The 15,439-nt window shown below is 58.0% G+C and overlaps 1 protein-coding gene across 1 annotated transcript in view; it reads right to left on the bottom strand.

Annotated features, from left to right (window-relative positions):
- FAM65C (family with sequence similarity 65 member C) overlaps window positions 1–15,439 on the bottom strand; it is a 68,606-nt gene that overhangs the window by 10,560 nt on the left and 42,607 nt on the right. Inside the window, exons 3-13 of the mRNA XM_006758790.2 lie at window positions 10,194–10,340; window positions 9,034–9,112; window positions 7,053–7,076; window positions 6,695–6,748; window positions 5,867–6,016; window positions 5,599–5,662; window positions 5,240–5,283; window positions 4,977–5,102; window positions 4,747–4,892; window positions 3,530–3,659; window positions 1,913–2,485 (exon numbers count right to left, since the gene is read on the bottom strand). Coding sequence (XP_006758853.1) covers window positions 1,913–2,485; window positions 3,530–3,659; window positions 4,747–4,892; window positions 4,977–5,102; window positions 5,240–5,283; window positions 5,599–5,662; window positions 5,867–6,016; window positions 6,695–6,748; window positions 7,053–7,076; window positions 9,034–9,112; window positions 10,194–10,340 — 1,537 coding nt within the window. The remainder of the gene's footprint in view (window positions 1–1,912; window positions 2,486–3,529; window positions 3,660–4,746; window positions 4,893–4,976; window positions 5,103–5,239; window positions 5,284–5,598; window positions 5,663–5,866; window positions 6,017–6,694; window positions 6,749–7,052; window positions 7,077–9,033; window positions 9,113–10,193; window positions 10,341–15,439) is intronic.

The following is a 15,439-nucleotide window of genomic DNA, read 5'->3' as shown; positions in this document are numbered from 1 at the left end:
CTGCGGATCGCGGGGAGATGTGGAAGGAGAGGGGGTTGGAGGCAGGGCTGATGGAGGGGTGCGTGTCGGGGAGCATGTTGGGCTGCCCCTGCTCCGTCCTCGGAGCCTCCTGGTGGCAGGCCTTAAGCATGCATGCGTGCGAGCCTCGGTCTCCGCGGTGCTCTATAAAGTCTCCGTGACCCCTGGGTTGTGATCTGGAACCGTTGCTCCACGGGGAAAGGCAGAAGCTTCGAGCCTCCGGTCACATTTTCACCAGCGGCCAGTGTGTAACCATGTCTTATGTGTGTTTCTGTTTAAAGACATCTTACTTCATATGCATTGTTTCTTTCTAAATGAATTCAAGCCAACAGCATGTAACTCAGGCCTAACCCACGTATGTTCTCCGGGAGGCACATCACTGCCATCTTCCCTTAGGACACTGGCCAGCACTTCAGCCCTGCCCTGGGGGACTTTAAAACAGATCAGTCACCAAAAAAAGCACAAAAATATAAAAAAAGGAGCGCTAAATAGACTGCAAGGGGGACGCACCTACAGTGAGGGAGCTGAAACAAGACGGCAACGGCGCCTGGTTCAATGAGCACGTCAGTGACTCAAAGTTTCTGTCACTCTGCACCTGACAGAACCATGAACATTGATTCTGGGGCTATAAATACATTTTTGCAAGTAAATGAATTCACAAAAAGAGAATCCCTGCATAATGAGTATGTATGTAAATACACACACACGTACACACACATACATGTGTGTATAATTTCTCTTTAAAAAGTCAACCTAAAGCCGAAACCGGTTTGGCTCAGTGATTGGAGCGTCGGCCTGCGGACTGAGGGGTCCCAGGTTCGGTTCCGGTCAAGGGCATGTGCCTGGGTTGCGGGCATATCTCCAGTGGGGGATATGCAGGGGGCAGCTGGTCGATGTTTCTCTCTCATCGCTGTTTCTGACTATCTCTCTCCCTTCCTCTCTGTAAAAAATCAATAAAATATATATTTTTTAAAAAGTCAACCTAAAAACCATAGCCTGTGGTCATTTTTATTCTACTAACTTGGTTTGCCAAAAAAAGAGTTCCTCAAGATGTTGAAAATTATTGCCTGATGGCAGTGTGATTTTAAGATTTTTATGTAAAGTATAATTTCTCAAATTCCAGGTGACAGGCTGCATGCTTCCTGACAGATTGTTCTACCAAAAAGTGCTATTAAGAAATTGAAAAAAAAAGGTACTATTCTTTTTCTTCTTGTTTTTTCTTGAAATCTTCAGGCAGGCCCATAGCAGTGGTAAACAGTGAACATTTTTTTAAGTTACTAGATAGGAAATCCACCTTTCTTTCCCCTGCACTGATTTGTGAAGTTGGGGGTGGGGGGTAGGAATGAAACAGAACAGGTTTTTGTCGGGAGCTGTTAAGCTGTTGCAGCGCCAGTGTGAGTTTTCATAAACTAATTGATGTATAAGTAGGTGCTGGTGTGATACATTTTATTTTACATACCTTTAAATTTATGTAAACCCCCAAAATCGCATAATCTGCCCAGGCCAGCACCTCTGAGAGCCAAGCGAGAACGGCCCCTGGCATGGGCCCTGTAGGGAGGTTTCGGGGTGGGGGGTGCCAGCTCTGGCCGTGAGAACGCCCCACGTTTGGGATTTTAGTGTCGAGCAGCTGCCTCACCTGCTCGGGTCAGAACAGGTGAGATTTGCTGGGCTCTGGCTGGATGTGGAGCAAGTTATTCACTCTGAGCCCCACTTCCTCCTACTCCCCTTCCAGCCCAATGAGGGCTCTTGTAATCCCCACTTGACAGACGAGCAAACTGAGGCCCCGAGAGGAGACATTGCCTACCCTGGTGGTGCAGAGAGCGGGCTGCCGGCCCAGGCCCGGGCGTTACACCCTCTGCAGAGCAGGGCTGCTGCCTCCAGCGAGCGGACATACCTTCAGCCGGTCCCTGAAGCTGAGCACCTGGTACTCCAGCTCCTGGAGCCGGGGCTGGGCGGGGTCTGTGCACCTCAGTAAATCCAGGACCTCCTGCAGGGGCCTCTCGAGGGTCACCCCAGGCCCCTCCACTCTGTCCCCGGATTCTCCTTCATCGTGGTCTGTCCGGCTGCCCGGCATCGTATGGCTGTGGAGTGGGGAGCCCGGTGGCAGGTTGGGGCTCTCTACTCCCAAATCCCTCCAGCCAGGCCGCTCCACAAATGCGCCTCCTGACAGGTGGACCAGCTCTGGCAGGAGGCCCAGGGGTGGGGAGTCCTCCTGAGCCTCCTCTTCAGGGGAGGTGTTGGGGCCAATGGCCAAGGGCAGGAACCCCACGTCCGAGGTGGAGGCTGACGTGCTGGTCTCGGTGTCTCGGGGGTCCTCAGAGCTGAAGGAGTCCATCTCAGGCAGCTCCTGACTCCGGCTGCACAGGCCAGGGCCCCGCAGGTCGCTGTCGGACAGGTAGCTGAGGATGGACGTGGCCCTTGGGCTGCCCAGCAGCAAGGCCTGCTGCGCTGGCTGCTGCAGGACAGACTGGAGAGGGGACACAAGACCAGCCTCACTGGCCACCCCAGGCACCACAGCAAGGCCCCCCAGAGGGGCTCCCCCGCCACACACGTGCTCTGCAAACCCTCGTTCTGCGGATGACTGAGGCCCACCAAGCTGACTCGAGGTGCCGGTAGCACCCAGCATCCTCTCTGCTCTCAGCCCCATCCTCCTAACTCACACCTTCCAAGCCGCAGAGGCCTCCTTGCTGTTTCTCACACTCTCCAGGTTCATTCACACAGTCCCACCCCAGGGCCTTTGCACTGACTGTGCCTCCTGCCAAAGAATGTTCTGCTTTATCCCCCCCATCCGCCCCCAGACTTTCTGCCCCTCAGGCAGGCAGTGCTCCCTGAGGGCACAGTCCTCACCTGCCCGGAGAAGGGCCTGGCCTGTAGTTTTGAATGAGTGAAATGCATGGAGGAAGGACGGACCTGACATACAATACACCTAAGTGCTCATGGCATAGCAACAGCAGCTCATCATTAAATTAAGCATTTGGTGTTTCACGCCCTGTTCTGAGGGCCTCGGAGTCCTGCCTCATTCCTCCCTCACACCTCCAGGCTCCAAAAGCATCACTGGGTTAAAAAGGCTGCTATGGATTTAAAAATGGAGGAAAAAACGCATCTGCTCCCAGATGGTATTGAGTGTCTCTAGAAGGGTGTGGAAGAAGTTGACAATGACTCTAAGATCCCTGGAGGCCAGAGGAAAGATGTTTTGCTGTCAAGGTGTTGCTTACTGGAAATACATTCAGTTTAAAACAAATAAATTGGAAGCCTAGGCCATGGCCAGGGTGACGGAACCATCCAGAAAACCTTGTTCAAGGTATCCAGGAGAACCAGCCAAGTCTAGCAGCCCCCCAGAATAAAGGGGCCAGCATCAAGGAAGAAAAAGTACCGAAAAACACCCAGATAACCTACATGGAGAGGTGCCAGGCTGCCCAGCCCTTCCACATGCTGCCCCGGGGAAGTCACCCCCCCACCCCACCAGTCCCAGCAGGACCTCAGCGGCCCTGCCCCAGCAAGGCCCACTCACCAGGTAGTACCTCTCCCGGAAGCTGGGGGTGCTCGGGGGTGTCCAGTTGTACAAGGAGCCCTTCCTGCTGCCCACAGAGAACTTGATTGTGGGGCTGGGTGACACCAGGAAGCTCTCAGTATCAAACGGGCTGGAGGAGAGAGCAGCGGCCAGGGTGTCACTGGTGCCCAGAGGACACTCAGCCTGTCCAGGGCCAGGGGACCGAAGGGGAGATGGAGGCCTTGCCCGGGAGCCCAGGTGAAGCCCGGGGACTCCAGGTCCACGTTCTCAACCTTCTTAACCGTCTCTCAGACACCCACCACCCTGCGGGCCCTTAGCCCGATGGCAAGGGGCAGTGACTGGCCACCACTCGTGAATGGACCCCTCCTCCGTACAGGGAACCATCCCAGAAGGGTCCTCTGGGTCAGTCCCAGCCACAGGTAAGGCCGGGGGCCCAAGGCCTCGCCAACCCTGCTCCTGGAGCAAGGAGGTCTGGGTACAGCCTCCCGGCACGAAGCGACTTGCTCGCTCTCATTTGCACAGAGGCCTGGCTAGAGGTGTCTGGGGCCCAGCCCGACCACCAGGGCCCATGACTCAGGCACTGTGGGCAGGTCCTGGGAGATGCAGGCAGAAATGCCCACGAGTGGATGTGAGGAGCCACTGTCTTTGGACAGGTTCAAGCCTCGGACTAATGAGAGGGCACAGTCCTCTCATGGCCACGTGCAAGTCCCAGCTTGGAGGGCAGAGCCCTCCCAGCACAATTATAGCCAACAGCTGTAGTCGTAAGCTTGAACCTATGGTCCAAACACGAGGCCCCACGTGCCTGAGTGATGTGGGCTTGACAGAGTTCAGGTGCATGTAATTGAGTAGGATTGAAACCCAGGAGAATGTTGTAAACATCTTGGTCATGCCCTTACTTTGCCTCATGGCATCTGCTATAAAATAAAGACATGGCTTGTGGGCATGGTCGCTGTCTCTCAGAGAAGCAGCATCCCACCTAGACCCAGATATCATTCTCTTGTCTGTCTTTTCTAAGCCTTTCAGCTGCTCCCACTCAGGGTCACCCTTGGCTGTGCTGGCGCAGCACAAAGTGGATGCTAGAGTGTGGTCAGGCCACCAGGGGGAGCCACCGAGACTCATCTGGCTCAGGCTCTGGGTGAGCGTCCCTCCAGGTGGAAATTTGGGGCTGGCCCTGGGGAGGGGCAGCAGGGCCGGGAGCCGGGCTGGCCCCTACTCACTTCCACAGCACCTCCAGCTGCAGTTTGATGGTGCCCAGCTCGGTGATGTCCACGACCACCACCTGCGGCCGGGTCGTGAAGAAGTCGGCGATGTCACACGTCACGGTGCCCACCGCCAGGGAGCTCAGGCCACGCAGCTCTGTCACCTGGGGGTGAGGAGTTGTGGGTGGTGTCTGAGCTGAGCGCCCCCACAGGCCCTGGCCATGCCCCTGCCCCTAGGCCCCACCCACCTTGATCTCCAAGTTCTCGTGCAGGGTGGGGATGAAGGCCTTCTCCTCCTCGTCCCAGGTCTGGCTGTCGTCAGACTCAATTCGGCCCTTCAGCTTCCAGCGCTGGCGGCCCAGGCGCATGAGCACCTGTGGGCGAGGGCCATGAAGGGGTGGGTCAGCTGCCCCGGTGGATGCCCCCACTTGCCACCTGCATGGGGGCCCTCCCTGCCAGGTGGAGCCCTGGGACCCCAAGGCCTGGCAGGAACCCCGGAGGGTGGCCATACCTCATACTGGTCTCCTGGACAGAGGCGTGCGTAGCCCACCAAGCCTGGAACACAGAGATGCGCTGAGCTCTGTCCTCCGCTGCCCCTGCTCCGTGGGTCACAGCCCCTCCCCCGCCTGAGTCTGGTAATCAGACTCAGAGATGAGCCATCATGATGGACAGTGGACAGGCCTGGACCCTCACATCCAACTCAGAGAAGGGGCGGGACCTGCCTGAGGTCATGTCACAGGAGTGCAAGCCCAGGGCTGGGCGAGGACCCCTGAATTCTGACCCACACCCCGCTTGGCAGAAGTCCCAGGGCCCTCAAGAAGCCTGACACCCACTCGAAGGGGCTGCTGCCCACCCCCTCAGCCCTGTTACCTTTCATCCTGACGTGGAACTCGCCCAAGTGGACTTCCAGGGCCCCCTCTATGAGCCACATGTCCTGCAAAGCCCCACGGGATGGCTCAGCACCTGCCCCGAGGCTGAGCCAGGGTGGGGGTGAGAGGAGTGGGCTGGAGCGGGGCGGAGGGCAGGGCGGAGGGGCACCACAGACCCTGCCGGGCAGAGCTTCCTCCGGGCCCAGAGCACCCCCCTAATGCGGGGCCTGGCCCCCCACTGCCCTCTGGCGCCCCTGCTGGCGGCCCACCTCGGTGCACTCCTGCAGGCTCCGGCCCAGCTCCTGCAGGCTCTCTCGGGAGGCGCGGCTGGGGGGGCACCTGGAGAAGGCCTGCTGCATGTTGGAGGCGCCGTCTCGCAGGCGGCACTGGATGCAGTAGCCCTCGTAGAGCTCATCCACCTGCGGGGGCACAGGGCGGTGGGTGCTGCCCACGCTGAGGGGCAGGGGCCCCGGCCTGCCGGTCACTCTCACCCTCTGGGAGAGGCTGCCCCTGAGTGAATGCCCCCATCCAGCCCCGAATGTGGTCACACCCTGCACTTGCCCCCGGCTCCCATAGCTCCCACGGGGACAGGAACCATGTCTCATCCACTTGTATCCCCGCCCTCGGCAGTAGCTGGCGTGCGGTCAGTGCACAGTGGAAAGGAGTGACCTGGACAGGTAACTGCAGCCCTTCCCTCTCCCTGCCCAAGTTTTCAACAGTAAACAGGGAGGTAATATTCTGCCACCCACTGGGCTACTGGAGGGGGCGCGGGGGTGTAAAGCAAGAGCATGGAAGAATTCATGGACGTCAGACCCTGCAGGGCTCGCTGTGAGACCGTGGGCAATGCTTGTCCCTCTCTGAGCGTCCATCTCCCATCTCCATGGTGGGCCCGTGGTCTCAGCCTCCCAGCCTCTCCGATTGAGCTCCAGGTCCTCCTGGGCCCAGCGCCTGCAGTTCCTGCTCCTCCTCGGCTCCTCCAGCCTCCCAGCACCTAGGGACCCCGCCCCGCTCGGAGGGGCCTCCTGGCTCCTGCTGTCTGCTGGGGGCCCAGCAAGAACAACCACCCAGCCCCACCCTGATACCCGGCCCCAGCTGACCTTGCTGATGTGGAATTCCATCTTCCGAATGTGCCTCTCCACAGAGCGCGTTTGCTTCTCCCAGGAAAAGAGAAGATGCGTTAAAAGCAGCCTGGACCCCCCACCAGCTTGCGCCACCCTCCTGCAGGCCCTAGCACGGAGAACTGGGCTCCAAGCCAGGCCAGCCCCTCACCGCCCTCGAGGAAGGCTCATTGCTGGGCCTCAGTTTCCCCATTTGTAAAATGGGGAGGACCCCAGGTGCTTCTTCTAGAGGATGACCATAGGACGGAGTCGGGGGAGCAAAGACACTATGCTCACCCAGCCAGGCCTAGCCATAGCCGCCTGTTCACCACATGCTGATGGAGGCAGTTTCACTCACCTTGTCAAGGTCGTAATAGAAAGCCTGTGGGGGAGCAAAGGGGGAGGGGAAGGTGTCAGGGCTCTGGATGCTCCCCCAGGATCCATGAGGCTACTACCTCCTGGGGGTGCCTGAGCTCAGAGGACAGAAAGCCAGGAGCCGCTCCACCCTCTGAGGCCCGTGGTCCAGGCGGAGGAAGAAGAGGGATTAGACTCGTGTGCTCTGGGTGAGGCAGTTCTAACCCTGGCTCTGTATCCCAGGCAAGTTACTCAACCTCTCTGAGCCTCTATTTCCTCACATAAACAGGAAAGCCATAGCTACCCCTCGGCTTGCTAAGAGGAGTAAAAGACGCAGTAAGCACTCAACAGAGTGGGGACCGTGGCGATGTGACTGTTTAAGGAGTAACTTCAGCCATGATCAGAAGAATTGGGAGTCAGGAGAGGCAGCCAGTACCACCGGTTCAGGCCTTAGGAAATGACAGACCCAGACGGGTCCATCCATCCACGCCAGGGGCCGGGTGTCACCAATGAAAGGAATTTGTCACCGGGGTGGGCAAACCTCTGCATCCACGGGAGAGGGTGCAGTGGGTGCTGGGAAGGTCTGGGAACGGGTGGGATCTTGCTAATGCCTCCTTCCTGCATCTGCATGGCCTGCCTGCCCCCAAGGGCAAGAGCTGACTGAGGGGCCCATCTTTCCCTCCCCAAAGTGGCTGGCACACTCCCGACCCCCAAGGTCTGCTGAGCTGGAGCTGGGATACAGAGGGGCCACTGTTGATGGAAAGGTTCGCCTTCCCTTCCTATTTTCCAACCCCTGCTCTGCTCTGGCCTGTGCAGGAGGGAGGCTGGAAAGCAGCTGGCAGGTCGCAGGAGCCCACAGGCAGCGAGGCCTCCCGGCTTTTGTTTCTAATCCCATTAGGATAGAAGGGTGGGGAGAGAAGTGGGGGTGGGGACTTCTCAAGGCCAGAAAGAAAGAGCCTCCCGCTGGGAGGATGGTGGTCCTGAGGGGTGGAGCCTGACAGCATGAGCTGTTGTCTCCCAGTGGTTAGAGCACTGGCCTTCAAACCCAAGGATTGGGCTCAATTCCGGATGCCAGTCAAGGGCATGTACCTAGGTTGCAGGTTTCCCGTCTCAGTTGGGGCATGTGTGGGAGGCAACCAATTGATGTGGCTCTCTCACATCGATGTTTCTCTCTCTCCCTCCCTCCCTCGCCCTCCTTCCCTTCTATTCTCTCTAAAATCAATGGAAAAATGTCCTCCAGTGAGAAATAAAATATCGGACAACGAGTGACATTTATAGTTCTAATAAGCAATGAATAATTTCTTAAAGTATAAGTATGTCCCAAAGATGCATAGGACATACTTACACTGAAAAATTATTCGATGATTATCTAAAAATCCTATTTAACTGGGATACTATTTTTTTCTCTTGATTGTGTGGGGTGTGGGGGGAGGGGTACGTGTGTGTGTTTGTTTCTAAATCTGACTCTGCTAAGGGGGAAATGGTAGCAAAAGCCCAGAGCAGATGAGTCTTGGGCTGGAAGGCCCCAGGGCAGCCTCTAGGCCACAGCCCTCAAGGTGGCTGAAAACAACAGAGGCTCTGGGCAGCAGGACAGCACCGGGCCTGTGACAGGCCCTCGATTCGATGCCCAGCCCAATTTCTTGGCATCACATAAGCCACCCTGAGTGCAGGGCGCCCGATGGCCCCGGGCTGTAAGATAGGGCCTCTCAGACGCACACCCCTCACACCCACCTGCCTCCATTACTGCTAGAACCAAAGAGGGAATCGAGTGGGGCCTCCAATGCGTGAACGCTGCATCCTGTTGGGCAGGGAGGGGGTGCTTCCCACCAGCCCCTGGGGTTAAATTCATCCCAATGTAGAGCAAGTCCATTCCTCGGGGCTCTGACTTCCCGAGACTTGCACCCGTGGTGCAGGCCAGGGGTGGGGGAGGGCCCATCTTTGAAGCCCCGCCAAGGCTGCCCAGTGGGAAGGCGGGGGGGTCTCACCAGCCGGGAATTCCTGTGGGTGTCCTTGTGGCGCCCTGACAGGTAATCCAGCTCGGCCTGCTGGACGCACAGGTGCTCTCTGCAAGGGAACAAGGGAAAGGAGTTGGAAAACGAACAAGAAGAGAAAGAAAAACAGGTCGATGACCGGTGTCCCGCTGTGCAGGCAGCCACAGCTGCCATGTGGAGACAGCTGTGGTTCTCTCAGCCGGCTCAGAGGGCAGAGGGCAGAAGGCAGAGGGCAGAGCCGCCCCACCCACCCGGAAGCCTGGCCCCACCCGCTGGGCCTCCAGATCCCACACATAGTGGACCACGTGCCCGGCACTGCGAAATATGAGGAGCATCTCTGTTAATTCCCCAAACAACCCCACAAGCAGGTTCTGCTCTGGTTAAAGCCATCTTAGAGGTGGGCAAACTGACCCTCAGAGACTGCAGGTAACCCGGCGAGGGTCACACTGCAGGGAAAGGGCAGAACCCAGGTCGGGAATGAGGCATCTCTCTGGAGGACAGTCCCAGGGAGGTCAGCGAGAGCACGCCTCCCTCGTTGACAAGGGCGGTAGCCCTGCTGTCTGCATGCCCAGGGCCAAGCCCCAGAGCAGGGCCTGGGAACCCATTCTGGAAAGCACAGAGAAAGCCACAGGCTGGGAGGGATCATCTCATGTGTTTTCCGGTCAAAGGGTCTGGACAGGAAACCTGATGTTTGGCCTTCAGAGCTGGGGTGGGGCTCCATCATAGTGTCGCCGGTGACACTTCTATCTACAGGCGCTGCTCACCAGAGTCTGGGCTCCTCGGGAAAACGGGATCAATCCTGCCCAGACAATCTCACACGGGGTGGTCCAGAAGCTGCCCTGGGAGGTGAGCACCTTGGAGACGGGCGTCCCTCCTCCAGCACAAACCCAGCTCCCACTGCACCAGCACCGGTGCATCCTGGGAGGAGGGCAAGGGAGGCCTCCTGGGTGGTGTTGCCCTGGAGGCCCAATCCCTGCTTCCTGGCCCTGGGATCCTGGAAACGTTGCTTCCCATCTAAACGAATAACCAGGAGCCCCCCGTGTGGCCTCTTACAGACAAGACCTGACCACGTTCCCAGGGAGAGGCAGAGAGGAGCAAGCAGGCCAAAGGCCAAAGAGCCCACTGTGTGAAGGCCACACACAGCCCGTCCTTACTTGAGGCCTCTCCTCAGCGCTTCGAAGATCTTCCTCACTTGCTGTGTCTTGGCGTCCGGGCAAACAGACCCCTTCCGCAGCGTGCCGTACATCTTGGAGGGTTTGGCAGGTAGGCGAGACCTCACCGAGTTCCTTTGGATGGACTTTCTGTGAGAAGAAATGGGGGCGGGGGTCAGAGCAGGAGTCTGGACAAAGTCTTTCCCGGGGCAGACACTTGGGGAACAGCGGCCAGAGGTGAGTCCACTCCATTGCCACCAAGCTGCATGGTCTCAGGAAAGTTGCTAAGACTCTCTGGGCCTAAATATCCTCATCTATAAAATAAGGTTTTGGATTTTAGGATTAAAAGAATACTACTACTACTAATAATAATAACCTGATAGGAGAAATTATCTTACAATGAGAATACAATCAAGCAGCCCAAACGCAGTGCTCTCTGTTCAGCATGCTTGGCCAATGCAGGCAAAGCTACATTGAAGGCCAATTCATAGTCCTGTGGTGCGCCCATGGGTGGGCACCTATTGGCTTTGCCTGCCCAGCATCCATCACCTCCCTCTGTTAATAGCACCTCGATTTTCCTTTGGGTAACCTCCCCAGCCCTGCTCTTTATTCATAGAAGGAGGTGGCCTGACAAATCAACACACACATGTGTGTACACACACATGCACATGAACACGCATACATGGGCATTTGGAGACAAGCCCATGCCCTAGCGTGGGTTAGCCAATATATTCCTCTCCCCTAGCCCAGGGAGAGGATGGGAACCAAGCCTGGCCAACAACTCTGTGGCAGAGCTGGGACCCAAACCCAAATGCATGCAGAGCCTCAGCCTGGGCTGACCCACACAGCTGGGAGCGGACACGGGGTTCTCAGGTCCTCAGATTCCCCAGGAGGACTGAGGCTCAGGCTGCTGACCGCCCTTGCCCCCCACCCCACCAGAGTTTCGGGTTTAACAGTCTGGGCCTGAGGATTTGCATTTTCATGTGTTTCTGATGCTGCTGGCCGGCCCATGGACCACACTTTGAGGAGCACAGTCTTAGGGTTTTCACTGTTTCTGCCTCACTTGGGAGACATCCTTTGTTAGCAACCTAGCTCCATGTCTCCCTGGGAGTCTTCACCGTCTACTGCATTTTTAAGTCTAAAATCAGGGGCTCGGGACTAATTCATTCATTCAAACACTCACAGAGCAGAACTTTCCCCCGGTGCGGTCCAGCACCCCACCCTCGGGCTCACAGTCCACGGGAGAGGGGGATGGAGGTCTGGAGACCCAGGTGGAGGCGGGGGGGGGGGTGGGGGCAAGAGGAACACAGCTCAGGCTCCTTCACCAGGCCTAAGAGAAGGGCCACTGGGCCCGCCATGCCCTGGTCCCCCAGAGACTCAGCAGGCGACCGGGCTGTATTTCCAGCCCAGCCAGATGCTGCACATTCCATGCACAGACACAGACACCTGCTGTTGACTCAACAGAGAACAGCTGCCCTGGCCACCCTGCTGACAGGGACCAAGCCCCAAGCCCTATGGTTTCCCTCCGGCTGCATCTACACACCAACATGCCAGAGATACAGACCCTGGGCCCTGCCCGGCACGCTGAGACCTGGTCTCGGAGGATGCTACAGCAAGGAAGGGTCTGGAATCCCGCCCTGGACCCTCAGGGGCCTTGACAAGCTGGTAGGACCCATGCCCCTGGTCAGCTGCCCATATTCAATCCCAGCCCCAGAGGTCACAGATATTGAACTAGAGCCGCAGTTTCCCCATCTGTCAAAGGGGGACAATAAGAGTTCCTCCCCACCGAGTTATGAGGCAGCCATTCATTCAACAAATATTTAAATAGGCACCTATTGCGTACCAGGCACCACTTTAGGGGGTGGAGGTACAACAGTGACCAACACAGGCTAACCCCTTTCCCTGTGAGCTGCTGAGCCAGCTGGGGGACATGGTGGGAAGTGGTAACAAGGGCAGGCTCCAGAGACAGGCACCAGGGCCTGTGTGGCCTTGGGTAGGTTATTGAACCTCTCTGTGCCTCAGTTTTCTCAGCTATAAAATGGGAACCAGAGGAAGGATTGCCATGAGAGTTGCATGAGTTAATAAGTGTAAAGGGCTTCAAGCAGTGCCCGGCAAGAAGTGCTATGTATGTGCCCAAGTTAAGTAAGATCATTTTTAAAATCATGTGTCAGAGAGTGCTTAGTGCCCAGGGGAAGAATAAAGGCAGGAGAATGAGTTGAAGTGGGACAAGCCGGGAAGGCCCCTCCAATCAGGTGATGCTGGAGTGAGGTTCGTGCACAGAGCACCGGGCACAAAGCCTGTTACATTAGTGCTCATCCCTGTCCCTGCTGTGGCCGGTCTCCACCTGTGACAAGTGACACTTCCCAAAGGCCAAGAAGGGGCTGTGCACCCTCCTCCCTCCCCTCCCCGAGGCCACATCACCCACCTCTTGGAACGGACCCTCCACAAAGTTGCCATCTCCAGGCCGTAGAGATGGGCAGGGCTGCAGCCTCAGAGAGGCGGGTTCCGGACAGGCTAGGGTCCCCGCAGGTGGCAGGCAGGCAGGTGGGCCAGCAGCTTTGAGGTGGGAGCCACGCTCACCCGCCAGCGCCCAGGGGCCCACCGCCCCTGGCAGGTGTGCGCCCTCCGCCAGGCCCCCCTTCCATCTACCTGGAGGCCTCCTCACCCTGGCTGCTGTGGCTGTGCCTGGAAGCGCCCGCTCCCAGGGACGCTCTGAGCCCAGCGCTCCGAGGGCTGGCCCAGCCGGGAAGGCGATGCGTGTGCAGCCTCCGGATGGCGAAACTGGGCTGCATGTCTGGCCGGTGTCACAACGGCCGGGGCAGGGAGCGCCCTCTGGGGCGGATGTTTCGCCAGCTCTGGGCGGACACAGTAAATATTAAACAGCCCCTGGCAAGCCAGACAGGTTCCAGACGGGCACATGCAACCCATTGCCCCAGCCCTCACGTGAGGCCAGGGGCAGTCCTGCCTGCTGTGGTGAGGAAATACTTCGTCGGAGGCCCTGGTGCATGGCGGCTACAGAGGCAGGCTCTGCAGGCAGGCAGGGCCCAGCCCACCTCAATGTGACAACAGTGTCAGCTGCCTTTTCTCCCGTGTCCAGCGGTGCCAGACGGGCGGGGATGATGACAAACACGCGCTTGGTGCTCGCAAAGGTCATACTGCTCTCGGGCTGCACGTGTACTGGCCCGTTTCTCCTGACACACTCTCTGAGGTCCCCGAAGTCTCTGGCTCCACACGCACAGGACAGTGTGAGCGCCTCCGCTGTCCTCTCTCCAGCTCCGCTCCTTGAAAATCACGGGCGCTGCCGAGCTATCCCAGCCACACGTCCCAGCCGTCCCAACAGAGGAATTCCCAAGTTGGTGAGGGCATTGCAGGGGCTCCTGGCTCAGGAGGGTACCTGCCTGACAGCCTAGAGGAGGGAGGCCTGGCTGACGAGGGGAAGGGGTAAGAGCAGCCCTGCCTGTCAGTCAGGAAAGAATGGGACAGTGTCAGGGCCTGGCCTCCTCTTGTCCCCCCACCTTATTATATAAGGCTTAGTTATAGCAACCATTCACACCTTAGTGTAAAGTTCCCCCACCAGATTTCTTCTTCAAGTGAACTCTTTGATTGTGGGGCTAAAAGCCCTGTCCAGAGTCAAAGGGGTTTCAGGTGCCAGAGCAGGGGTGGGGGTGGGGGACACCTACCCACCCCATCTAAGTGGAGCCCTGCTCGCCTGCCCTGCGTCTAAGGTTCCTTTACTCGACCTGTGCCAGTGCTCAGTGCCTTGGCAATGTGGCTATGTTTCAGCCGGTTGAATTACCTGGGAAATAAGGCCAGAGGTGAGGCCTGAAACCTGGTACAGGCTCTCCTGCCCCAGAGCCAAGGGTCCAGGCCCCTGGGAGCTGGACAGAGATAGGAAGTTAAAAATAGACACACTTCTTCCCTATCATCGTGGGCAGCTTCTTCCTCACCCAAGGACAGGGGGACTGCACAGGCTGAGGCCAGATGGTGGCCACTCGGGGACCGCAGAGCTCACCGAGGCCAGGCATCCTCCAGAATTCCCAAGGAGGGACCCCCAGGAGGAGGAGCCCCCCAAGATAGTTACAGCCAGCAGAGCCCTCCTTCTTGGACTAGGATGCAGACTTGGCAGGACCTGCGTCTTACCCTTGCTGCTGACCGCTGAGCCCTAGTGTCGGGATTGGATCCCCTCCGTTCTCTCCCTCCCAGAGGGCTGACCCCAGGAACCCGGGAGGGGTCAGCAAGAGGCTGGCGTTGGCCTGGGGGACAGTTCCCATGGATGCCGGAAGTCCCGGGGCCCCCACAGGCCTGATGGGAGGGGAGTTGCAGGCAGGACTGGCTACAGAATTTGTGAGGCCCAGGGCAAAGGAAAACGCAGAGTCCTTTGTTCAACAAAGAATTTCTAGATGGTGACAGCAGAGGGTGAAGTCTATTCGAGGGGCCCTGAGCCAGTCTGCAGGCCCCTCCCGCTGTCCCCACAGCGCCTCTGGGTGATCACAGGAAGGCGACCTCTCTGGCCTTCGCTCAAACAGGGTGGGCCCTTCTCTGATGCTCTAATGCAGGGGTCCTCAAACTTTGTAAACAGGGGCCAGTTCACTGTCCCTCAGACCGTTGGAGGGCCGGACTATAGTTTAAAAAATACTATGAACAAATTCCTATGCACACTGCACATATCTTATTTTGAAGTAAAAAAAAACGAAACGGGAACAAATACAATGTTTGTATTTGCATGTGGCCCGCGGGGCTGTAGTTTGAGGACCCCTGCATTCCTCCACAGCCCTCTCCACAGCTGGGTCTCTCAGTGATTGTTGGCTTGTTGTTTGCTGCCCTGGGGGAGGGCGGGGCCTGGGTCTCTTCCCAGAGCCTGGGGCGGGGGCTGGCCAGAGGGGGAGCTCCATGCCTGTGTGTGGAATGAATTAGGGATTCCTAAGGTGCCTCTAGCTGGGACATGCCAGGATTTCATTTCAACCCTGAGAGGAACTCCTTCCAGGCACAGCTTGGAGCTGAGTAGCCCGGGAACAAGGTGAGTGAGCTGGGGGGCCTGACTGTGGGACCGGGCATCACAGGGCTCTAATGTGCACCTGTGGGAGGGTGAGGGCCAGGCCTGGGGCTCAGGGGGTCCCCCAGGACATGGCATTGAAGCCAAGGCCTGAAGAAGAGAAGCAGGAGCCGGCCAGGTGACGGCTGGGAAGAGTGCCCAGCACGGGCACAGCCTGTGCAGAGGCCGGAGGGGAGAGAAGCGATGTGGCCGCACG

This window comes from Myotis davidii, unplaced genomic scaffold (genome assembly GCF_000327345.1).
Source record: "Myotis davidii unplaced genomic scaffold, ASM32734v1 scaffold935, whole genome shotgun sequence".
NCBI classification, from domain to species: Eukaryota; Metazoa; Chordata; class Mammalia; order Chiroptera; family Vespertilionidae; genus Myotis; species Myotis davidii.
Note: the sequence above shows the minus strand (reverse complement) of the source record. Positions and strands in the feature narration are given on the sequence as shown.